Here is a 26,415-nt window from a genome sequence, read left to right as displayed (position 1 = left end):
TTTCCCCCCGATCATGTGACCAAACAAGATCTGATGACTTTGCAGCTGGTGCAGTTTTTCCCCCTCCTCCTTGCTGCTTCTTTAATTGCTGTTGTCTTGAGGACTGGAGTATTATGATTGCCTTTCTTTATAGTACTGTTTATAAGTACAGGAAGTCCTCAAGTCCTCAACTTGTAAGTACAGGAAGTCCTCAATTTATGAGCACAATTGAGCCCCAAATTTCCATGGCTAAGTAAGGCAGTTGTTAAGTGAGTCACATCCCATTTCATGACCTTTTTTGCCTTCACTGTTAAGCAAATAACTACAGTTAAGTGAATTGTTATCATTAAGCAAATCTGGCTTCCTCCATTGACTTTGCTTGTCAGATGCTCCCTAGCAAGGTTGCAAATGAAAATCCCAGGGCACAGGGATGCTGCGACCATTGTAAAAACATGCTGGTTGCCAAACACCCAGTTTGATCATGTGACTGTGGAGATGCTGCAACAGTCAGAAGTGTGAGAACTGGTCATATAAGCCACTTTTTTCAGTGCCATCGTAACGTTGAGCAATCATTAAACAAATGTAAATGGAAGACTACCTGTACTTTACAACGATAAATGTATTTTTTTTTTCATTACTGTTTGTTTGCATCTGCCTTGCAATTGCTTTCAGAAATACTAGCCAGCATCTACAGAAGAACATTCAGCACTGTAAAGTTCCTTTGCATTCTACTATATACTGTATTTGTTTGCATGTGTTTTATATTTATTCATCTCTTCTTAGCATTTACCAATAACCTGCTTCACAGGATCATTAAAAGAATCAGCAACGCCTTTACGATCAATCAATCAGAATAGAGCTGGAAGGGAGCTTGGAGGTCTTCTAGTCCAACCCCCTGCTCAAGCAGGAGACCCTATACCATTTCAAACAGGTGGCTGTCCAGTCTCTTCTTAAAAACCTCCAGTGATGGAAGCACCACAACTTCTGAAGGCAAAGCTGTTCCACTGGTTAATTGTCCTCACCGTTAGGAAGTTTTTCCTTAATTCCAGATTGCTTCTCTCCTTGATTGGTTTCCATCCATTGTTTCTTGTCTTACCTTCTGGTGCTTTGGAAAATAATTACTATTAATACATCATTATTAGCAGTATTTTCCTCACGTTTTCTCTTCTCCCAATTTAAAAATCAAAAGTACTGGGCTGGAAAAAAAAAATCAGTGGCTTAATTTTTTTTTAAAAAAAGGGTATGTGTGTCATAACGGTGCTACTCTCCCGTTCCCGGGGTTTTGGGGAGGCGGGATTGTCGTTTTGCTTGCAAGGCTTATCTCCCCGCCCAGAGAAAGACACATGCATGTTGCGGGGGAGGAGGAGGAGGAAGAGGAACTGGATACTGAGCCCGGGGCTGCTGGAATGGGCTCCGGGGGAGACCCGGTGGGGTTTCCTCCCAAGACTTTCTCTCCTTACCCCGTCCAAGAACAACGCCGCTCGCCGACATCTTTTCGCAGCCTCTCGCTATTGTCCATCAAGGATTTGCAGGTACACGCGCGCGCGCGCGCCCTCTCTTTCGCCTCGGCGGGGCGCTAACATGGCTGCGCTCTGCGGCGGACTGACAGCCCCTTCCGCCCCGCTGCAGACCTCCGGTTGGCCGTGAGGAGAAGCGCGAAGAAGCTCGGCGTCTGGCCTCCCGTGTGGCTGCTGTTGGTACTGCGCTGCCGGCGGCGCCGCACCCTGCCTCGGTTTACCGCCTCTCCACCCCGCCTCGTTTGGGAGCTGATCGCAAGCGGGGGGCGAAAAGTTGACTCCGCCCGCGCAGGTAAGCAAGCAATAAGACGGGGAGTGGGGGGGGGCGGCGGAAGAGAGCCGACCCTCTCCCTCTCCCCCTCGGCACTAAATGGGTTGGGTAGCTGTGGCTATAGAAGGGGGGGGGAGGTGTGTTGCTTTGGGAAAGGGAAAGGCCGGGAGCAGCATCAGATTCAGCCTTAGCCGGGCTGTAAGTCCTTTCGAGGCCGCGAGTCAAGCGGTGCCCTAAATAAACCATCCTGTCCCTGCAGCAGAGACGGCGAGAAAAACCATTTAATTCGCCAGTCACTGCAGCGGGGATGGTCAAGGGCTTCTTCCAGAGGCCCGTGTTCCCCCCCCCTCTCCCCGCCACCCCCCTTCCCGGGCTGCCAGTCTTGGCCTTGGCAGAAAAATAACCGAGGGGTCCTTGGTGCTCTCTGGGCTTGCTTGTTTTCTTGGAGACGTTTCATTACCCTTAACTAGGTAACATCATCAGTGCTAGTAAGGAGTGCTGTTTGCTGTCAGTTTATATTCTGACAGTTTATATTCTGGTGTCTTGCCTTGTCTGTGAGACAGTTGTAGGGGTCTCCTGCTTGGGCAGGGGGTTGCACTAGATGACCTGCAAGGTCCCTTCCAACTCTGTTAATCTGTTAAAGTGTGTGTGGGGGGGGGGGCGGGGTGTTTTAGAGATCCGTTGGTTGGGCTGTTTACTGATGAAACATCTGCAAGAAAACAAGTAAATTCAGAGAGCGCCAACGACCCCTCATTTCAACCCTGAGCTATAAATATTCTCCTTTATTGGAGAAAAATAACTGTGAGTTGGAGTAAATCCCGCTTCCTGAGTCTTAACTGGAGAAGATGGGGTGGGGTGAGGGGAGTTTTATCCAGCTGCAAGGTACAGTTATGCCTGGGAGGAGTAGGAACCTGGCCTTCCTGTTTGGAAATGCTAAAGAAAGGGTAGGGCGCATATCACTTGGATTTATTTTACGAACAAATGTGAAATACAATCCTGTACAGACTTAGTTGAATTCGGTAGGGCCTTTTCCCAGATACTCAATTGAGGTCCTACTCCTTTAGGTGCTGCTGGATTAATGTTTAGGGTATGCAGTGGAAGTTTTCCTTTCCTGCTCCTTTTCTACAGCTGCCCACTATTTGGGCTGACTCAATACTCTGGAACAAAGGAGGAGGAATTTTACCTGGAATAGGTTGAGGTTGGGCATCCTTGGATACAAAAATGAAAAGATTTCAAATGTTGCTTCTTTATCTCCAGTTCTTGTGTAACTTAGTTCCTGGGCTTGTGAAAGAACAAATGAGAAACAGGGTTGATAATGGAGTTCCTTAAAAAAAAAAACCCCAAGATTTTACACTCATGTACAGATTCTACACAAAAAAACCAAATAACAGCAAACACAATAAATGAATTTTTACCTATTTATTTACCCATTGCCGGTAAGGTTTCCTATACCAACCAAGATTTCACCTCAAATAAACCCAGATTTCACACAAACGGTAACAAAAAATACAGTTTAAATTAAGTTATTTTTACCTATTTAATACATACAATATAATGTAATGTAATGTATAGAAGAACTTAGATTTCATTAAATATTAAAATAAAAAGCTATAAACTCAGAGAATCAGCATTGGCAACCCTGAGGAAAACTATTTTCATAGTTTTTGTGTGACTGTCACTGAGAAAGGTTCTGAAGATAGATGTACAGTATATACATTGTAGTGACTTAGATTAAGGATTAGTGTGTGCAGGGAAGAATGTTGGAAGAAAGGAGGGAAACACTAAAATTTATTGAAAGTTTAATTTTTTTTAAAAAAAGTAAATTCACTATGGCAGCTATAAACCCTACCCCTTTTTACACATATTGTATGCGCTGTCATGTAAAGAGGTGGGGTTAAATCATATAATTAAGGTTGACATAATTATTTTTTGATCTTTCCATGAGGTTAAATCTGATTTTTTAAAAAATTGATTGTGTTTGGTGTGTTGATTATTGTAATTGCATTTATAAATATTCTTTCAGATCTATTTAGCAATAAACAATCTCAAGAATTAGACTTCTTTTGGATAGGAGTGTTAAGATAAATTTTATGGGAAAATTGTTTTATAATTAGGTAAGATGATTTTGAATCTGTTTCTTGCATATTTTGCTTGTAAATAAAAGGTTGACTCAGCCTTCCATCCTTTTGAGGTAGGTAAAATGAGGACCCGGATTGTGGGGGCAATAAGCTGACGTTGTATAAAAAAGAACACCGCTTGGGGGGGCCGAAAGCCCTACTAAGCAGGTATATACAAAAGTATGGAGGCTATTGCTTAACGCATTGTAAGCCGCCCTGAGTCTCCGGAGAAGGGCGGCATATAAATCGAACCAATAAATAAATAAATAAATAAATAAATAAATAAATAAATAAAATCCCCCATATTAGATTTGCATAATCAGTTTTGATAACAGTGTTGGATGGGACCTTGGAGGTTTCTAGTCCATCCCCCTGCTCAAGCAGGAAACCTTATCCCATCTCAGACAAATGGTTATCCAATCTCTTCTTAAAAAGTGATGGAACACCCACAACTTCTGAAGGCAAGCCATTCCACTGATTAATTGTTCTAACTGTCAGGAAATTTCTCCTTAGTTCTAGGTCAGTTCTCTCCTTAGTTTCCAATCATTGCTCCTTGTTTATTTTAATAATTCATTTTGGTAATCCGTTTTGGTGGTATGATTAGGGGAAAAAGGCAGTCATTGAAAGAAAATGGCTTCTGTCTTAAATTCCTACAAATCATTATAGTACGTCTAGCATTGTCTATTTGTGAGAAATGGTTTGTTATTAATACTTTCACCTTCAACCTTTGCTTGTCTTTTTTAAAAAATATAATTTCGGTATGTCTGTCTTACAGAAGTCTTGATCCTGTTTGGTTTTACTGGCTTGAAATTATCATCTTGTTTTCGTGATTTTTTTCCTATACCTATACATATTCATAACTTATTATAAGGACATTAAAGTGAAAAGTAAGTGGCAAACAGAGATCTGGAGTGATATAGAAAATTGATTTCAGTAATTTGACTTTTATTCAGATGCTGATTGTAGAAATAAAGGCCTTTTTCAATTAAATTAAATTAAATTTTATTTTACTAATAAGCTTTATCAGTTTTAATATTTTGTTCATGATACAGTTGACCACTATCTGTGTAAGATTCTATGAAGTATAATTCACATTATTTATGTCTGCTTGCTACAAGAACGTTGATTTCCTGGATTATAAAAGACTTTCCTTCAACAAGACTAATTTATCTTTGAAACAATGAACTAAAATAGGAAAAAAATTTTAGAGCTAGATTATTTTTAACCTCCAGTTTTTAAAACACTGCACCATACTGCATCTTAGTATTTGTATTTCAGTATATATGTGGTTTGTTAAAAATCTAACCTTATCTTACAAGAGTTTTTGTCCTGTTGCCTGTTTAGAATAAGGGACTTCCTTGTTGTAAAAATATAAGTTTCTCAGAAGAAAATTAGAACTGAACTTGTGTCTCAAACATGGGTTCAGATTTCATTTTGAGATGGAACAACAGACCATAATTATTAATATTAATGATACTGTTGACACTCAGCGTTAAGGTTTGGAAAGCTACATATTCAGTGCTGATAAACACTGAATGTGTAATAAGTTGGCTGTGGCAAAATGACTGTGGCGAGTTGGCTATGGCCAATTCTAGACCAGTCTTGATTCTGAAAATAGTTCTGTACCTCTGTTATGGTTAGGATGTTTAGGGGACTACATTTTGCTACTTGCTCCTTTTCAAGTGCTGCATTGTGCCAGGATCTGCAGTGAGTTAGCATGATTGTTTTGATTATTCTGTCTTTAGTTATAGCTTTAGGGGACACTAATATTGTAAACAAAACAAATGTGCTAATAGGTATTCAGAGAAGGAATTATCTTGAAACATCAGTATTTTGAGGATAGGAAGTAAAGTGCCATTTTCCAATATCTATTTGACAATAGTTATGCGCAAAAATTTAAATATACTTTTGATGTCATAACAGACAACTTTTAAGCTTAAAATGTTCACAACTCCATGTGCAAATACAAATGTAGATCAGTTCAGTCATCATTATAGAATAGAAAAGATTGATAGGCTATCCTTCCTTTGCCAGTCACTTTTGAATAGAAAATAATAAAAAAATAAACAGTAACTATAAACAAGAAATCCAACAGATTGGTGGAAATTTTATTTATTTACTACTAAATTTATATGACTGCCCATCTCACATACGTGACTCGGGGCGCCTGCAATAAAACGAGTAAACAATGTATAGAAAAATATAGTATTTTGTTGGCTTGCTTGGTGCTCACCATCCATAAAAACAACTTCTGTGCTTTTTTCTGGTGGCAGAGATATAGATCTGCTTGTATGTTGCTGATCAGTATGTCTCTATGTTATGTGTGCAGCCATGCCAGATATTCTTTTGGAATCAAAGCACAACAGGTTGGTCATATGACCATCCGTTTTTCCTTAGCATCTTATCTGTTGGTTTGCAATTTATACACAAAGCAGGGTGCTGCTGTCCCCCTAGCCAGCATGGAAATGCAGCAATGGATAAGTTTTGTTTCATTCTGTGCTGGGTGCAGAAAGGTGGCAAAAACACTGTCCTTCACACACTGCTCGGAAATTGGTGTCTTGCAGAAAGGATTTTGTCTTTCCATTAGCAGTCAGTGCACTCAGAGAGGTTGTAATTATTTATGTTTTGGACAACTAGATGAATATTTAATTAAAAGTCTGAGACAAGGCCTAGGCAGGAATTCCTCTTGCAGGGATGAGAGATGCTATTGCGTAATATATTGTTCTCTAGTTTAATTGGAATCAGTTTGGTCCATAGCCAATAACATATTGCCATTTGGCTTTAAAGTTAATTCTGTGTTTTGTTTGATCTTTAGAACATTTACTTCATAGAATATTACTTCAGTATGGCATAAGTTCATTGAGTGATGAATGTTGCCTATTTTATCACTTGGTGTCTTGGGTACTACGTATATTTCAAAATAAGGTGGTATCGGATTTAAGGTTTCTTATTCCAAAACAAAAAATAGAAAAAAAAAACTGTAAACAAACACAAGAGATCTTGTGCAATGCTCTTTTTTCCCACTGGGTCTATCTATGGTTGTTAGTTTCATCTGAAAGCAATCCTAGGATTTCATTGTTCACCAACAAAACACTTCATCCAACTTGTGTGTGAGTGTGCTTATTAAATGAGTACACTCCATACATGTAATTCTTAATCTGCAGAATCAAATGTATCATGCTGATTTTTTTTAAAGAAATTGAATTATGATTATTATAACTGCTAGAGTGTTATTTTAATATGCTACTTTTCTCACCTTTAAAAATTAGATTACATCAGTAGTGGTAGATGCAAATTTGTATTGATTAACGGTTTAGTATAGAATTTGGCAGCAGTGGTAAAATTATATGGATAAGTCTAATTCCATCTTTCTCAACTGCCAAAATTGAGGATGTCTCAGGATCCAAACATACCAAATGTAACTGAGGGAAAATCAGATGTGCCACAGGATAATCAACAGGACCATGTGGACAATGCAGAGCAGTGTGTCCGAAAGAAGATTCGACAGAACACACCAAGTCCTAGTAGAAGCAACATATCTGAGGGTAAGCAAAATTATTCCGATAGAATACTTTTTATCACAAGCAAAATAATTGTTTCGCAGGTTTCCTTCTGCTCTGTATATCTGTGTAGCTTTCTTCTGATAAATGAAACATCTCCCACACCTCAAAAAATCTCAGAAACTATTCACTATGAATGTGTTTTCTAAGAAAATTACTTGGACCTGCATAGGGAGTGGAGCAATGGTGGGACCTTTTTTTTACCTAATTTCTCTATAGAAAAATCCTTTCATTATCCAGATTAAATGCCTTGCCATCTATGTTCCTGGAGGGAAGATTCAACAGTATGCCACCACAAGGTCCCTTGGGCCCTTGCTCCAACAGGTTGATCAAGATACTCTCGGACATTCTGTTGCACTGCCCGTTTAATCAGCCACAGTGCTCTGAATTAATTCTGCTCTTACTAATTTCTTGCTTCGTTTGGTTAGAATTATGCCTGCAGAAATGTATAGGGCTTACTATGATTGTTTGATTATAATTGTTATATGACAGCTTTGAAATTAATTTTGGCAGCATTCTACTGGCAGATTTATCTTTGCTTTGATGGTTGATAATATTATTAATTTCCTGGGGAAGGTGTTTCCTTTTGTTTGTTTTTTTCTGACTATATTATGTTTGATATTTTGGTCTTGATCACAAATTAACTAAACTAAACACATATTTAATATGTATTATGTATACATTAAAACTTTTGCTATGATACTGTATCATGTCCGAATAAATGTTTTTAAAAACCTAACTAGCAAGCTAATGTCTGGCTAACATAAAACTGCCCAATCTTCAGTCTTCCAATTTGGGAGATTTTCTGAATTAAGATCTAAATGCTGATTCTATTTTGCATTCGCATTTCTGTTTCATCCTGCACAGATGGCTCTTTGTTTATCCTTAATCTCTATTTGCCACTAACTCTTATTCAAAGCATGGATATGGTAATGAAAATAATAATGATAATACATTGATAAAAATGCCAAATTAAATCCAAACGTCTGGCTGACTGTGCAACCAACCATAATAATATAATTTATTTACCCAGCATTTCAATTTCCTTTCATTTGGGGGGACCTTCATTTTTTTGTGACCATGTTTTTTCAGAAAAGAGATGAAAAATGGTACGTACATATGCTTACACCCAGGTATCTTTAGTGAAAACCACTCATCAGTAACCCAGATTTTTTTTTTTCATTTCAAAGGTTGTGAAGTTAATCTTCTATGGATTGAGTATGAAAAATTTGAATTAGATTCTGTTAGAACCAGGGGTGAAATGCTCCCGGTTCGGACCGGATCGCCCGATCTGGTAGCGATGGAGGCGGATGGTTCGGAGAACCTGTAGCAAAAATCCCTGCCCCCCCCATGTCCAGCTGAGCCGCACAATCATCAGAGGCTTTTTTTACTTTTAAAAGCATTTTTTCTACAACCTCTTCAGCCAAAAAATGTTTTTAAAAGTAAAAAAAAAAGCCTCTGATGATTGCGCCGCTCAGCTGGGATCGTCAAAGGCTTTTAAAAGAAAAAAAGGGTTTTTTTTCCTTTTAAATGCCTCTGACGATCCAAGCTGAGTTGCCTGATCGGCAGAGGTTTTTTAAAAAAGCCTCTGCTGATCAGACAACTCAGCTGGGATTGTCAGAGCCTTTTGAAAGCATTTTTTACAACCTCTTCACCAAAGAGGTTATAGAAAAAATGGTTTTAAAAGTAAAAAAAAAAAAATGGCCATGCCCACCCAGTCACATTACCTCCTCCCCCAAGCCATGCCACAGAATCGTTAGTAACAAATTTTAGATTTCACCCCTGGTTGTCATGCACAATGGCACTTTTAGAAGAGAGATACCTTGCCTTCCTTCTTTTGCCTCAATCAACAGAACTATATCAACATCAAAATTAAAGTCTTCTTGGTATTAATAGCAATAGCACTTAGACTTATATACTGCACCAGAGTGCTTTACAGCACTCTGTGAGTGGTTTACAATGTCAGAATATTCTCTCCAACAATCTGGGTCCTCATTTTACTGACCTCAGAAGGATGGAAGCCTAACTCAACCTTGAGCCAGTCAAGATCAAGCTCCTAGCAGTGGGCAGAGTCAGCCTGCAATATTGCATTCCAGCTACTGTACCACCACAGCTCTTTATAAAGACTTCCTTATACTTATCATGCTGTACTTGGATTGTATTTTCCTTCTAATATCCAAAATATTGGTACAACATGATCAGTTCTTAGGAATTTTAACACAAAAAACATTTCAGACTATACTTAATTGCTGGATTCAGCTGCATTAATGTCTATAATTTATTTGTTAGTTTTGTAACCTACCATTAGTCCTTGTACTGGGTGACTTTAGGCCAGTCATTCTCTCTCTGCCCAATTTACCTCACAGAATTATTGTTGTAAGGAAAATAGGAAGAGGAAGGTGTGTTAGACATGTTTGCTGCTTTGAGTTAACTTGTAAAAATTATAAAGGTGGGATATAAATAAATACGAAGTAAATATTGATAAAGCAGTGATTGGGTGATTGCTCATTGAGCACATCTTTTCTCCCTATATGGCTTCATCCTCATCATTTCACGTCCTGTAAAAATCTAAAATTTAAGGAATTGCATTGAGAGAAGTTCACAAGAGGCTTAGAACAAGACAGATTGTTATCTGGTAAATTGAGAATTGGTTTGGGGTGAAAATAGACATGAGAAAATAGGAAAATAAAGAAATGAGAATGAAAATAAAATGACTATAAGAACAGAAAGTATTAGTCCTGTATCAAAAAATAGATAAATCTCCCAGCAGAATGAATGATGAGTAAAAAAAAGAAAGGATGATATTCAAGCTGCTTACAACAGCATGAAAATAATTATTTTGACAGAGTGCCATAGAAACATGGGGAATTTGGCAGATAGGCGCACAAGCAGACAGACAACCAGCTAGTTAATAAGAAGTAGCTAAATAATAAGAGAATTGTATTAAAAATGAGGTTGGGAAAAAACATTTCTGAATGTATATTTGTGTGCTATGCACAATATTTGTGCATTATGGTTATGCACACACACAAAAATAGTTCCAAAAAGTATTCAGAAGAAACAACAAATAAAAGAAGCTAAGAAAATGTGAAGTGATTTGGATATGAATAAGAAACTTGTTTTAGAAGTAGGTGAAAAAGGGCTAAAGATGGAGCCTTCAGTACATTAAGAATAAAAGTCCTGATCCTGAGTCCTTTGGGAAAAGGGCGGTATAAAAATTAAATAAATAAATAATAGATAAAAGTGATAAAATAATTTGAGTTGAAAGCAAAGTGAAAAAAATTAGAAATTTGAATGGGAATGATAGCAATATGTCAGACTGAAATTGAAAGGAACTATAAAAGTGTCCCAGCAGAGAAAGTTATGAAAAATAATTTAAGTACTGTGAGAATGCTGAAAAATGGTAAGGGTGCTGGTATAGCTGCTTTAACTGGTAAAATGTTGAACTTTGGATGTGCTTTGTTTATGAATGGCAGGGTAGTTTCTTTACATATGTGAAGGTTGTATCTGTGCATGAAGATTGGAAGAATGCCTATATTGTTTTCTCATACAAAAGATTAACGTAAACATTAGTAATCTAAGTATGTTTAGGAAGGTTCTTGTCAAAATTCCGACTGAGCAAATGTGCAAAATTTGAGAAGCGTCAAGTGGCTTTATGCCTGGCAACAATGTGAAGTCTAGATCTGAAATAATTTGATCATATATAAAGAGTGAATGAGGATCCAATTGCACAACAAATACATGAGGAAAGAGTGAGTGTGGTGAGACAAAAAAGAAGACCAAGAACATGTTTGTATGTGGAGTTTATAATACCCTTTAAAACTATAGTGAGAAATTTAAAGAACAAAAGATTGTGAATTACTATGTAGACATGATTAAAAACTAGGATGATTTGCAAAAGCAGAAATGTGTTGACAGGTATGAATGATGTTGGCATAACAAGATTGGGATAAATTAACTATATCAGTTAATAAAAAAGAAAAAAATTACATAGCATTTCTTAGTTTTCTTTTCCACGTTGCATAAGGATTCTTTATTTTGAAAGGGAATACACATGATGGGTACATATATATAATACATGATTATATTACAGCTTCAGGTGCTGTATAGCTTGATTGAAATGATCAGATTGTATGTTCAACTAGGATATACTTTGCTGAAGCGTATTTCTTTGGTCCACAGCTAGCCCTGCTCAGTTTGTGTCAGTGGAGGAACTGATGGATACAGCAAAAGGTGTTACAAACATGGCCTTGGCCCATGAGATTGTTATCAATGGAGGTTTTCAGATTAAGCCGACTGACTTGCCAGAAAACAGGTAAGAGGCCTGTTATGGGTTGAAAAAATTCTAGAGGTGGGCTATAGTTCATAATCTTAAAGGAAATATATTTTCTTTTATGGAAGAATACCCATAGGAATTTTAAGACAGAAAGAAAATATATTAGGACATAATCATTTTTTAAATACAACTGCAAAAATACAATAGTTATGAAATACACACTGTATTTCATTAGCACACAGTAAACGAACAACACAAGTATTTTATCAGTTATTAAAACACAGTTGGAATTAGGCAAGTCTTGCCAAAGTGTTGATTGCTTTGCAGAAGGAAGAATAGTTGTCATGGATGATTTAATGTAGAATAATAAAAATCCTTAAAATCATGTGTAGAAAATTAGCACCTATCCCTCCTAAAAGAATGAAATATTTTAGGAAATATTAAAAAGGGAGGATAAAATATTTCCCCTAAAAAAGAAATAAAAATCTTAAAGGAAACAGAAACCCAAAAACCCAGCTCTCTGCCTCCAGTAGATATTTTGGTACACATTGGGAAGGATTGGGCCATCCTATCTAAAAGACCCCCAGCTCCAGAGTGATGGGATTAAGACATGACCCTCCAGGACATTATAGGATTATCTAGCAGCAGGGCTCACTGCCCCAATCACTTGGGGACATTACATCAGCCCAAGGTTCAACCAAACTTGATTCAGACAATCATGACTCTACATTGGAGTCTGACAGCAACCAATAGAATACATGGTCTTGCCACAGGAATAGGAAGCTCAGGTTCAAAGCCCAAGAGAGGGTGTAAATACCTCTCACTCTCCACTCCATGTGGACTTCAAACTCATGTGGTCCTGTCCCTCAATAAACCTTCTTTCCAATCAGCCTCCATGTTTCCAGTGTCTTTCTCCCCACTTGGAACTGAACCAGATGGATATTTCTTCCAACACATGTGTTCCAAGTTGTGCCACTCTTTGTTTATAGGTGGTATCTTCCACAGTTCTGTCTCCCAAACCAGGCCAAGCATTCCATTATTTCTTTTCAATTGCATTTTATCATTCTAGCAACTGCCAAGAATAGTGAAAATGCATTTTTAAAATGGAATTCCATATAGAGACAAGCATGGGATAAAAGCAAACAACTCTTATGTGAGCTCTTTTGTTACATAATACATGGAGCTTTCAAAACCTGGGTTAATTGAAGCTTTTCAGCTTCTCTGGTAGCCATTCCCTCTTATATATATATATATGAATGAGTAATAAAACCTGCTGAGTTTCTCTTACTGCCATCATAGTCACTGAGCTTAGCAAGAAATTATCTTGCCTTTTTCTTCTCCATTGTGATTCCTTCTTTAATGTATAATCTTTGTGGGTTGGTTGGCAAGAGATTTACCCATGCATTTCTTATAATGTGTTTGTTAATTAACTTCACATCAGAATTTCTTTTCTTCTAAATCCCATATGCTGATTATTTTTATTAATGTTATGTTTTCGTTTATTTATCTTCATTTTGCTTACCAGTTTTGAAAAAAGAGTAAGAGATATTGTCCACAAAGCTTTTTGGGATTGCTTGGAAACACAGTTAAAAGAAAACCCCCCTTCATATGATCACGCAATTAAACTTGTAGGAGAAATTAAAGAGGTAAGATAGAAAGTATTTGTTGTCATTTGAATGTTTCTTGTCTATCTGCAAATCTAATTATTTAAAAATAACTGAAGTAGCAGCAGTCTATATACAGCTTTAGTTGTACACCTAGTGATCTCCAAAGTTTTTTGAATAGCTAATCAGCCAGGATGGGGGATAGCAGCGGCAGCAGGAGGTGGTCATAAATATGAAAAGTCCAAATTTTGTTCATGTGACTGTGGGGGCATTATGACAGACAGAATTTTGAGGATTGGTCATAAGTCCCTTCGTTCAGTGCCATTGTAACTTCAAATGGTTGCTGAACATTAAGCAAGGACAATTTATATGTTTTATCTTCCAAATAATCCCATTTACACCGTTGCTAGTACTCTTAAAGTACTAAAGTATTCAAAAACAATGGAGTAGTATACACGGAATACCCAATGAAGATGTAAAATTGGGCCTTTGTGTCCCATTTTGATATTCAGATGCAGTTTTTGGAACTCTGGAATATGGTATGCTGAGTTAGATGAACTTTGGTTTGATCCTTTAAAGAAAGTTTTTACTTTTTTAAAACCATGATCTATTTGTTTTCTTGTGCTTTGGAAACATGGATGCAAATCCTTTATTTGTAATTTTGAAATACCTTTTGTTGCTTTGCTGTCTTCTCACTCCTTTAAGATCTGCCATATATTGCTCTAAAATGAATGTACTAGGACTTTTTATTTTCCAATTATCTGGTTTATGACCTGACACTACCGAGTCATTACGCTAGTCATTCTACGCTGCCACTTGACTGAACAAGATTTTTCAATTTGGTTGTATAATGGCTATAACCTTTTAGACACGCCTTTACCTACCAAATTGAAATTCTATCCATTGCGTCTTTGTAGCATGATATTGGGAGAGAAAAGTGTTGCAAAAAACATAAGGCATACAGAAAGAGAATTGCTTAACTTTCATTTACTTTTTTTCCTATTTTTCCCAATTGAATTGTTCAAGAGGCTTTAAAAGAACAATGGAGCAAAAATCTATATTCAACTGCATGTCGAATGTAGTTGGAGAAATGTCCAAATTTCAATAAATAAAACTGAAACCTAAGATCATTTGACCATATATTTTTATATGACCACTTTTCATAGTAACATAATGTTGTTGTAGTGTTTTTTTATTTTTGAATGGTGATGACAGCAGTGTAATTAGTACTAGGATCTAATAAAAAGGACATTACTTTCTTTCAGGCTCTCTTGTCTTTTTTGCTGCCTGGCCATACTCGATTAAGAAATCAGATTACCGAAGCTCTTGATCTGGAGCTGATAAAACAGGAGGCTGAGAATGGTGCCCTTGACATTTCTAAGCTGGCAGAATTCATCATTGGAATGATGGGGACACTCTGCGCTCCAGCAAGAGATGAAGAAATCCGGAAGTTGAAAGACATTCGTGAAATTGTTCCCCTGTTCAGGTGCTAGAGGGGGAAAAGAAAAAAAAGGAATAAGTCTTCAGTTCAAAATGGCTTAAACAGCTGCATCATTTTAATAGGCATTAAATGCTACGTGGACTACTTGAATATATTTTCTTCTTTGCTTTTTATTGGAGACGTTACGTTAAGAATTAAGAAATTTGGAATAATAAAGGAAGATTATTCTTTGATTAAGGATAGTTCTTGTAATGTTTTGCAGTGAGGTGTATTTCCAATTCTTTAAGGTGAAAGTTCAACCTCTTTATAGCAGATCCTAACAAGGCACAGGAAGTTCTCAACTTATAACAGTTCATAGTGACCATTTGAAGTTACACCGGCACTGAAAAAAGTGACTTATGTCCGTTTTTCACACTTACGACTGTTGTAGCATCTCAGTGGTCATGTGATCAAAATTCAGATGCTTGGTAACTGGTTCATATTTATGACGGTCGCAGTGCCCTGGTGTCATGTGATCCACCTTTTGCAACCTTCTGAGAAGCAAAGTCAATAGGAAAGCCAGATTCACTTTACAACCATGTTACTATCTTAACAACTGCAGTGATTAGCTAACAAATGTGTGAAGAATGGTTGTAAAATGGGGCAAAATTTACTTAACAAATGTCTCATTTAGCAACAGAAATTTTGGGCTCAATTGTTGTCGTAAGTTGCGGACTACCTGTAAAGATTCACACAGTTTCGTTAATCAGGTTTAAGATAAAGAAATGGGAGATTATCATTCATTCATCTATCTATCTATCTATCTGTCATATTTCTATGCCGCCCACTCTCCGAGGACTCTGGGCGGCTTACACCAAAGACAGTATACTAAATAGCATATTGCCCCCTAACAATCTGGGTCCTCATTTTACCCACCTCGGAAGGATGGAAGGCTGAGTCAACCTTGAGCCGGTGAGATTTGATCCGCTGATCTGCTGAACTAGCAGTCAGCTGAAGTAGCTGCAGTACTGCACTCTAACCACTGTGCCACCTCGGCTCATGCAGAACCTTGCAAACGAAATAAAACCCATGCCTTCATTTATGAATGAATTCGTAATAGTGGGCTCTTTGTGAATTGTTTGAACCTCTTTTCCCCAGAATGTATACCTTAATGGCTAAGTGTCCTTTTCCAGATAAGCTCAGGAGTGCAATGTTCATCTCTGTTTGTGAGTAATGTTTTCATATATGTCTCTTTCTTTCCCAGTCTCAGTGAGTTCTCTTATTTAAAGGCTCCTCTGACTATAAATGTGGATTCCTTCCAGAAAAAAAGCCCCACTAGCTTGGGATTTTGCATCACATGCCATTTTTCTGTGTAGAAGGAATTGCCTCATGGGTAGCATTTCATCACCACAGATCCTCTTTCCTGGCATTCAGAAGTAGTATTGCTCTGAGGTGGGCATATGTTATCAGTAGGAACTGGGCTACAGTTATCAGAATAAGTATGGATAAAATCATGCTATTTGCCTTTCTTTGGAAATCAATTCAAATTGATTCAATGGAACTTTTCCCCCAGAGAATAGATATAAGATTGCAATTTAAAGATAATTTGTAAAATAATGAAGCTTTCTCAATCTAGTATCTTTCAGATGTAATTCAAATCTCATACAGTAATTTCCAAATACAAAGGCTGAACGCGATATATCTCTGTATTATGGGAATTTCAGATAAGAACTTCTGGTGAGCCTTTGTAATAAGGATAATATGTAAAGCATTATTCCAATGTAACTACTATTGGAAAATACTTCGTTATTTCCATAAACTTTCCTTGAAAAAAGACTAATTCTTCCTTTCCTTTTGACTTAGTTAATTTTCTTAACTGTTCAAGGCTTGCTGTATTTTTTAAAAGTATGAGTCAATTTTGAAAAGCTTAATGTCTTTTTATTTTTTTGCAGAGCAATTTTCTCTGTGTTGGATTTGATGAAAATGGACATGGCTAATTTTGCTGTCAGTAGCATTAGGCCACATTTAATGCAGCAGTCAGTAGAATATGAAAGAAAGAAATTTCAGGAACTATATGAAAAACAGCCAAGTATGATTTTTCTTGCCTTCCTTTACTAAATGATACACTTGCATTGTTAAAATGGAAATTATGAAGTAGATTCAGCATGAATATTCAGTTTCATTTTTTAACAATTTACTTAACTGTTCAGTAATCAAAAGAATATTAAATAAAAAACTCCATAAGATATGCCCCAAATCCCTGTTTCCCTCCCAATTCAAAATGATGCAAGTCAAAACAAATTAAAATCTACCACCAAATGCCTGCGTAGTGCTGATCTTTATATATCATAGATCCAAATAAAAAAATTATACCAGATTTCTTGGGCTTTGCTATGTAAATCTGGCAGCTATTCCCCAAAGTGGAATTTATCTCTTGTGTTGGATGATTGTACGGTAAATGTCCTGGGAAAATGGACAATAATAGCATAATTATTCAAATGTTTTAGTTACAATAATGAGTAACTAAATGTGCATAAGAAATGGTGGTACCTGCCAATTTTATGATAACTTCAGTATATGACCCCTTCCACTTATGGACCTGATTTAAGCCCTTCCTGGTTCCTGTATGGAGCTAGGTGTGTGTGATAACCTGGATTTGAGAGATTATCAGTATTTTTTTGGATATGAGCTGTTGGAGAAGGTTCTGAAGCACATGATGAGTATTTAGCTGCAGAAATCACTCTCGAAAGGCGATATAGGTTTATTTTAAATGGATAAATAAATTGGTGGAGTAATGACAATGAAAAAAATCTATCTCTCTTTAAAATAGATTCCTTAGATTTTATGACTGAATGGCTGCAAGAGGCCATGGTTGATCTACAATCCAAAATTGCCTGTGGTAGTAATAATGGTGCTGCCTCACCCAGTAGAGTTCCGGCACTGAGTCCTGTTGCTGTACAAAATCATGCATATATCCAACTACTCAAGTGGAACCATCTGCAGAAACCTTTTCCAGAAGTAACTATATCTGTAATTTCTGAAATCTAGATAACAACAACTGTGTGAAATCTTAGGACAGATTTTAAATCAGCCTTGTTCTTAACTCTCCTGTTAATGCAATGAAGAATTTAATCCAAAGAAAGAAAACATTATCCTAGATGTGAGTGGGTAATGATGGGGAAAGAGTATTTACCTCTAGAAAATCAATGTATTTCTTTATTGGGTGTACAGGAGAATCATGTCTGCCTTCCTGCTCTTAGGTTCTTAGAGGAGGCATAGAAAGCCCCATTTCTTTGGAGCGCCTACATTTTTAGCGTAGCTATGGAGAGGTGGTTGTGATGGCTCAGTGGTTAAGATAAGGGGTGGTATTCACTTACCTTCGCTACCGGTTCGCAAATGGGAGCGTGCGCCACCTCTGTGCATGCATAGGAACTTTGCATGCGCAGAGCGTCAGAAATGGGATGTGATGACATCCAGGAGAGTGGACGGAGCCTCCCGCAGCTGCCGCTACCTGTTCATCTGAACTGGATATAACTGGTTGAATAGCACCACTGGTTAAGATGCTGAGTTTGTTGACTAGAAAGATTCAAGACCCGAGTACCACATGATGGGTTGAGCTCCTGTTTTTGTCCCAGCTCTGCCAACCTAGCAGTTCCAAAGCATACAAATGCAAGTAGATAAATAGGTATCACTTCAATGGGAAAGTAACTGCATTTTGTGATGTCATGCTGAACATGATCATAGAAACGTTTCAGAGTCATTGTGTCAAACGGAGATGAGCACCACCCCCTAGAGTCAGCTATGACTAGCAGAATAAAATCCTCAGGGACTCCCTTATGGAGAAGAGTACAAATACTCACAAGAGGTTGTCAAGGGAAGATACTCTCTTTTCTCACTTTTTATCTTCTCTGGATTTGCTTACATTTTTATTTTTGTATTTATTAAATTTATAGCCACCTATTTCACTATGAAATGATTCTGGACATACATTATTACAAATAAAAGTTTTTTCCCCTATAGTTACTTTATATAATCCAAACTTTATAGTACTTAAACTGTTTTTGCATTTAACTATTTTTTTCTTTTCTCTTTTCAAAGTAAGGAAGTTTGGAGAACTTTTTTTTCAAGGGAGAAATTATTTGACTTTATGTTAAATTTTAGTCTTTTATATTATGCTGGAATTATATATTTGTGAAAATGTGGATGTGCTTATGAGTTAGAGTGGAGATATGGAACAGGATAATTTTCTATTTAGAATATGTAGTAGAGCTTGCCTTTTGTAAAGGAAAAATGGTTTATCTTCATCATATTAAACTTGAAGTTTCTTTTTTAGTTTGCTTATATTAGGATATTTGAAAGCCTTTTAAATTGAATTGTGTTATACTTAGGAGTTGATATGTGGAATGTTGAGTTTTATATATGTTAATTAATATTAAAATGTTAGGGCTTTGTTTGGATCTTTTGCTGGTAACTGTATTGAAGAAGACATTACATATTTGACTTGACTATTTTTAAGACATAGTTTATGGGATTAAGCAGTGGTGGGATGCTACCGGTTCACCCTGGATTGGGCGAACCGGTAGTGGCGGTGGCGGGAGGCTCCTCCCACCCACCCAGACGTCTCTGCGCATGCGCAGAAGCATCACATGCGAAAGCAGATGCGCGTGCCCACAAGCAAACTGGTAGCGGCCAAAATTGAAACCCACTACTGATTAAGAGTTTTATATTTGTTAGGTAAGAGGCAAAGAGGTTATACAGTAGGATTGTTTATACTTGCATTGAAGAAGGCGGGAAATCAGATGGGAGTTCTTTTTATGCTTCTTTTTCTTGCATTTTTTTGTTTCCTTCTAATTTGTATCTTTTATTGCTCTAAAATCTGTAATAAAATTATTTTTTAAAAAATGAAAAAATAAGGCGCCATATGTATCTAATAAATGATTTTTTCCTCATGGAAAATAATTATTAGTACTCGTTAGAGAGCAAACCTATGTGAAATGGCATATAGATAACATTGATACTGGATCCTTTATTTTCATAGAGAACTAATTGCCTTTTTATTATTGTTTTCTTGGAATTTTGAGAAAGAGCCTATATACCTTCACAAAATTGAGACAATTTAATAGCAATACCCTGTTTCCCCTAAAATAAGATATCTCCTGATAATAAGCCCCATCAGGCTTTTGAGAGCATGTGCTAAAATAAGCCCCCTCCCCGAAAATAAGCCCTTCCCGAAAATATTTAAATGCATGTGCAGCCAGTCCCTGCCATTTCTTCTGGTTAGGGAGGCAGAGCTGGAAATCAGGTAAGACGGCAAGAGGAGCCCCGCTTGCTCCACGTGCCCCAAAATAATAAGACCTCCCTGGAAATAAGGCCAAGCACTTATTTCGTGGTTCAAAAAAATATGACATGGTCTTATTTTTGGGGAAACATGGTATCAGTAAGCTTACTGACTATTTGAGAAGCTGTTGTGTAATACCTGAGCAGTTCAAAGCAGCACTGACAAGGACCTCAACATTGGAACAAATGAGAAGAGAATTCAATTTTGAGTTGTCCCAAAGGTACTTTTTTAAGAGGCAACTGGACTTCGTTTTTCCTTGAAGACATTTCGCTTGTCATTCAGGAAGCTTTTTCAGTTCAGCTCAGTTTTGAGCTATTACCAAAATGACACTTTGTCTTACATATGCATGTAACCAAATACAATGCTTACTGCATGAATCAGTTCTTAGAATATGGTTTAGATTATATAAGACAAAGGTTGTGGTCCCAAGCTACCTAGGATTTTAAAGTTAAACCCATAATTTATGAGTTGTATCAGTCACAGAAACTGCTGTAAATAAATTACGTTTGAGTGACCCACCAGTTCTGATTGATATATTTTGATACACATGGCATGTCTTGATTTATGAGAAATTTCTATCTATATTGGTTTCCTTCCCATACTGTAGTTTAAAAACCAACTAATTAAAAACTGGAACATTCTATTCATTGGTATGAACTTTGCACAGAATGATTTAACTACAGCAGTTTTACAACATCGAGATAGGTGGTGGAATCCAATACCTTTTATAGTATTATGAACCGGGCAGGGTTCAACTTTCTCATGATTTTTAATTGAAGAAACTCAGTGGGACGTTATAGAAAAGTGTATCTTGAATTGAGATACAATAGGAATTGATCAGAAGGAATTATACAACATTTGATCCATTGGTCTTGTGTAATTTTACATTAGCTTTTCTTCTTACTTTTTACTTTTTTACTTCTCTGAAAGCTTTGTATTTATTAAAGGTTTAATTTCAGCCAGTTATAAGTTGATTGAAGTTTTTGGAAAAGAATCCATACATGTATATTGTGGCTTAAGATCAAAAAGATTGAGAGGCTGGCACCTAGAATAGTTTGGAAGTTAACTATATTAAGAACTTTGAATAAGCCCACTTATGTTAGGCTGTGAGATTTCTTTCTTACCACACTTTGTCATTCTTTATAGTCTAAACTTAGATCCATTTTCTATGCTGAAAATGTTTTTGCAGACTGTCTTAATGGACCAAAGCCGTTTCCAGGAAATGCAGCTGGAATTGGACCAGCTTATTCTAATTGGTGCTATTCTTCTGGTCACATTCAATGCATCAGGCACAGCTCTTTCTGATTTGCCAGTTTTTACCAACGAACTCAAAATGGCTATCAAAGTATTGCTGACAGGGCTACACCTTCCGTGAGTACCTTGCAAATTTTGGTCCTTATGGTATAATGTTATTTTGGTCTCTTATGCTGAATGTTATTGACATGAAACTTTGAGCTTAGGCCTACTTATTTGAAAGGATTCAGGTATTTTCCTCAGCTTCTGTTTGATAGTAAAAAGCCTTAAAATTATTGGGAATGTTATTTGCTTGGTAGATTTTTCTGAACTTGGAATAAGGAATCTGCTTAAAATCAGCTGACCTCAACGTTACCCAAGTTGGTCTATTCAGCCTACAGATTCTGTGCTCCCAGCCAGCCAGCTAACCTAAAGCTACCAATGAACTCACATGTGCATTCTAAAAAATGCAGGTTTGAATTCCGCCCCCCCCCCAAAAAAATCATAATTAACTCCTAGTGTGAATAGGAAATGCTACTTTGTCATTGTCATTTCTTTATGAATTTAATTTCCTATTACAGGTAGTCCTCCACTTACGACTACAATTGAGCCTAAAATTTCTGTTGTTAAGCGATACATTTGTTAAATGAGTTTTGCCCCATTTTGCGACCTTTCTTGCCACAATTGTTAAGTGAATCACTGCAGTTGGTAAGTTAATAACTTGGTTGTTAAGTGAATATGGCTTTCCCATTGACTTTGCTTATCAGAAGGTCGCAAAAAGTGATCAAGTGACTTAGGACACAGCAGTGGTCATAAATATGAACCAGTTGCCAAGCATCTGAATTTTGATCACATAATCATATGGATGCTGCAAAGGTTGTGTGAAAAATGGTCACATTTTTCAGTTGTGTTGTAATTTTGAACTGTTGTAAGTCGAGGGCTACCTGTATATTTACAAGGCACAAAAATGATGACATAGTTTCCACTAATGCCACTTTTCTTCTTCAGGACTTCTTATTGGTTTTTATTTTGGGGCAAGGCTTATGATTTTGCTGTCAGATAAATCAGTTTTAAAGTTTCATGTGAGCTATTCTAATATATGGAAGCTTTTTATCATTCTTTAATTCTTCTAACCTTTGTCTCTAGTTCCTTCAACTTGGATGAAACGTTGGCTGTTGTAAGTGAAAAGATTTGTGCTGAAGTTAACAGTTGCCTTTCCCAGCATGGCTTCACACCATTTACATCTGAAAAAGTGATTGTGCTTAAAGGACAAATCCAGGCTCTTGCCAATCCTGATAATGCTGTATGCAAATTGATAGGTATGCATTATGGATAAAATGAATTTTGTTCAAAGTTTATAATTGTCCGCAAGTTCATATTCATATTTGAGAACATGCCATATGTTAATGTTATAAAAAAGTGGAAATTATTTGGGATAACCTTTGTGATAGGCCATATCTTTTATATACATAAACAATTTCTTTTAGCTAAGTGAACAAACTAAATGATATTAAAAGATTAACGATTTTATCCTGGGATAATTGCAGATAGATAAAAAAACAGGATATGAATCCTTATATTTTATATATTTGGATGCGACTAAAATACAAAGATGCATTGGGATATTTGGACTAAAAAGACAATTATGCTGAAGGAACTTTTAGTATTCATTATTGGGATAGGTTTCTTGAATCAGAAAGCAGCAGAATCCTTTAATTTATTTGACATAATGTATTTTTCGGACTATAAGACACATTTTTTTGACTCCCAAAAGGGGTGAAAATGTCTGTGCGTCTTATAGACTGAATATTGCGAAACCCCGCCCACCCACCAGCTGGTTTTTTGCCTCCGCACGCAAATTTTTGGGGCTTTTTTCAGCCTGTTTTTGAGGCTTTTTTCGGCCCATTTTCAAGGCTTTTTTTGGCCGATTTTTGAGGCTTCTTTTGGCCAATTTTTGAGGCTTTTTTCAGCCCGTTTTCAAGGCTTTTTTTTGGCCTGTCTTCGAGACTTTTTTTGGCCTGTTTTGAGGCCTTTTTTGGCCAATTTTTGAGCCTGAAAAAAGCCTCAAAAACGGGCCAAAAAAGCCTAAAAATGGCCAAAAAAAGCCTCAAAAACAGGCCAAAAAAGTCTAGAAGACGGACAGAAAAGAGCCTTGAAAATGGGCCAAAAAAAGGCTGGAAAAGGCCCCCAAAAAGGCCCGAAAATGGGGCACGCGGAGGCCAAAAACTTTTTTTTGTTGATTTCTTCTTTTAAATTTAGGTTCATCTTATAGTCAAGTGCGTCTTATAGACTGAAAAATATGGTAAATTTAATTTGGTTCTTGATAAATTAACAAGATAAATTAAGACCTCTTAAATTGTGTTATTAACTCTCTTCTTTTCTCAAGATTCAAGGATCCAGTTGTTTTTAGAGAATTACCTTGCTTGTGGTCATCAGAAATCACTTCCTCCTGTGCCTGGTGGATTGGCCCCTATTCAGAGAGAGCTGGAGGAGATTGCTATCAAGTATATTCGCCTTGTTGACTACAACAAGCTAGTTTTCAGTCCTTATTATGATTCAATTCTCAGCAAAATATTGAATAAAGAGTTTCCTTAGTTGTGAAGAAAACTGAAAAATGCCAAGTCCATTTGTATGCAGTCCCTCAACAATAGGGATTCAGTCGGGGGCCAGAAGGCTGTTTTAGTCTGCTTTTACTCTTTTTTGTCAAAATTATAGGGCTGGAAAACGAAAGCTTCCTTTAGATACCAATTGTTCATTTAGGATCCTTACAATCAGTCCTGCCATGTTCTGTAACCTTCTGGGTCACCTCTCCCTACTCAGCCCACTGCTATTCAGAGACCTCTCTTTTAAACATTACCTGGGGCAGATACATTCGTGCATTTAGGGTAAAATGCAGTATCTCAAGAATTGTGCTGATCATACTCCAATTGGACTATACTCCCCAGCATGGTTGGCTTACATCACCGCATTCCACTTGTTCCTTTCAGATAGTAGCTTAGAGATACAGATAAATTTAGGAATCAAGTGATTTGCTGTATTCTGTCAAAGGAGAATCATACATGGAAAAAAATTGTGAATCTATGCTTGGATATTATTGCTGGCTTATTGTGGTTACCTTTCACCTATTGAAAAAACATTAAAACATTTAAAGAGAATAGCTTTCCAAACACGTTTCCAAATAATTCAATAGCAGTGATCAAATATCATTATGTATAATATACATAAAATATTTTGGCTTGGTATATAACTTTATTAGCCATGATGGCCATTGGCAACATATAAGGGTAATTATGAAAACTATCCTGTTCACATAATGCAAAGTACATGCTAACAGGTTATATATATATATATAATTCTTCAAGCCTGTTCTAAAATCTACAACTTAAATTTCCACATATTCAGAGTTTGAATATTGGTAGTTAAAGCACTTTAGATGTATTCTGCAAGCCAAGGCTCTTTTGTGTTTCTGCGAGCCATGGTTTTCTATAGCATTTGTTTCTGTACCTGCAGATACTTGGTCAAAATCATATATTTTTGTAGAGTATTTTCCAGTTCTTTATTTCCCTATTCATAAGAATGCTGTTCTGTAGACTGAAGGAAGTGTTTTTCTTTTGACCTGTGAGAACTCTTTTGAAAAGAGCGGTTTCTTAGTTTTCTATTAGTGTAGATTTTCTTTGCAGCAAATACGAACGAGACCTTGAATAAGAATTTTTCACTAGATATAACGAGAAAATGGGATGAGGTTTTAAACATTAAGAAGGAAATAAAAATGATAATATTAGAGAACAATGAAATAATTTCCTAGTTTCTTAGTTTTCTATTAATGAAGTATAAAATGCTACTAAAGACAAGCAAACTTTTATAAGCTGAAGCAGTTGAGTAAGATAAATCCACTGAATGTTAATATCATTTACATAAATGTTTGGGATTAGAAGAAAAGACAGATTAAAGTCCTAGCTTGTATCCTCCTTACTAGTGAAAATATGAAATTTCCAATTCAATTGCTATTTTAGTTGCAAATATTGGCATTAGTGTGCTCATCTATCTAGATCAGTGATGGCTAACCTTTTTGCTGTCGCATGCCAAAAGCGGGGGGGGAGCGTGGAGGGTTGCGAGTGCATGTGCCCACATCCATAATTCAATGCACCCACCCTCCCACGCATGCGCACGTGATCTCCCCTTCACCCTGCTTATGGCACGGTGGGCCTGGTAGGCCCATTTTTCCCCCCTCCCCAGACTCCAGAGGCTTTCTAGGAGCCTGGGGAGGGCAAAAACAGCTTTCCTCATCCCCCCGGAGGCCTTGCGGAGGCCGGAAACAGCCAGTTTCCCGACTTCTGGTGGGACCGGAAAGCCTGAAAATCAGTTGGCCGGTGCGCGCATGCGCGCTGGAGCTGAGCTAGGGCAACACTCGCATGCCCATCAATATGGCTCCGCGTGCCATCTGTGGCACCCGTGTCATAGGTTCGCCATCACGGATCTAGATGGTAGCTGGCAGAAATGAATTCTGTCTCACCTTTTCTGTTAGGCCCGCAGCACAGAATTTCACATGCTCAGGTCTGACACTGCTCAATCCAGAGGGGGAAAAAGATATGCTTCTATGTATGCATATCTCTTGCTCAGTTGGATGCAAAACATTTATATGATTTATATGTTACATAAACATAAAGGTTTATGTTTATATGATTCATATGTTAGAGATTGTTAAAATAGTTAATCTCTTATACAATTATTGAAATTTGCTTGGCTGCCTTAAAAACTAATTTCAAGAATTCATAAACATGAAACAATCTGGGTTTTTGACAAAATAACTGGGTTTCTGAAGCAGAATTACTGGTGGATTGCTTTCCAGTGTTGAAGTTTAATAAAATACATTCTATTTATTTATTATATTAATTAAGGTAGCTGAACTAAAAAGTGTTATGTGTTAGAAAGAAAGTTATATTCAAAAACAGAATAAAGCAGAGCAGCTTTAGTTGGAAAGATGGATGCAATATGGAGTCCAAATGTTTAGTGGCTGTCTGTTAAATATGACTGAGCTTTGTTGCCAAAGAGCAAAAGATCTGTTTTTTCACTTAAATAATCCTTTTAGTGATTAGAATT

General features: G+C 37.0%; 1 protein-coding gene across 1 annotated transcript; it reads left to right on the top strand.

Moving 5' to 3' along the window:
* Nucleotides 1–1,587: 1,587 nt before the first annotated feature.
* On the top strand, nt 1,588–24,374 carry TCP11L1 (t-complex 11 like 1). Its single transcript, XM_070934484.1, has 11 exons — nt 1,588–1,788; nt 4,660–4,771; nt 7,275–7,429; nt 11,627–11,759; nt 13,246–13,366; nt 14,590–14,810; nt 16,697–16,833; nt 17,575–17,762; nt 21,272–21,453; nt 22,462–22,634; nt 23,702–24,374. The coding sequence occupies exons 3-11, from the start codon at nt 7,276–7,278 to the stop codon at nt 23,908–23,910; spliced, it is 1,518 nt and encodes a 505-aa protein (XP_070790585.1). The 5' UTR covers nt 1,588–1,788; nt 4,660–4,771; nt 7,275; the 3' UTR covers nt 23,911–24,374.
* The last annotated feature ends 2,041 nt before the right edge of the window (nt 24,375–26,415 follow it).

This window comes from Pituophis catenifer, unplaced genomic scaffold, assembly GCF_029215685.1.
Source record: "Pituophis catenifer annectens isolate HBS135680 unplaced genomic scaffold, rPitCat1.0.hap2 SCAF_1, whole genome shotgun sequence".
Taxonomy (NCBI): domain Eukaryota; kingdom Metazoa; phylum Chordata; class Lepidosauria; order Squamata; family Colubridae; genus Pituophis; species Pituophis catenifer.
This window is presented reverse-complemented; position numbering and strand designations above follow the sequence as displayed.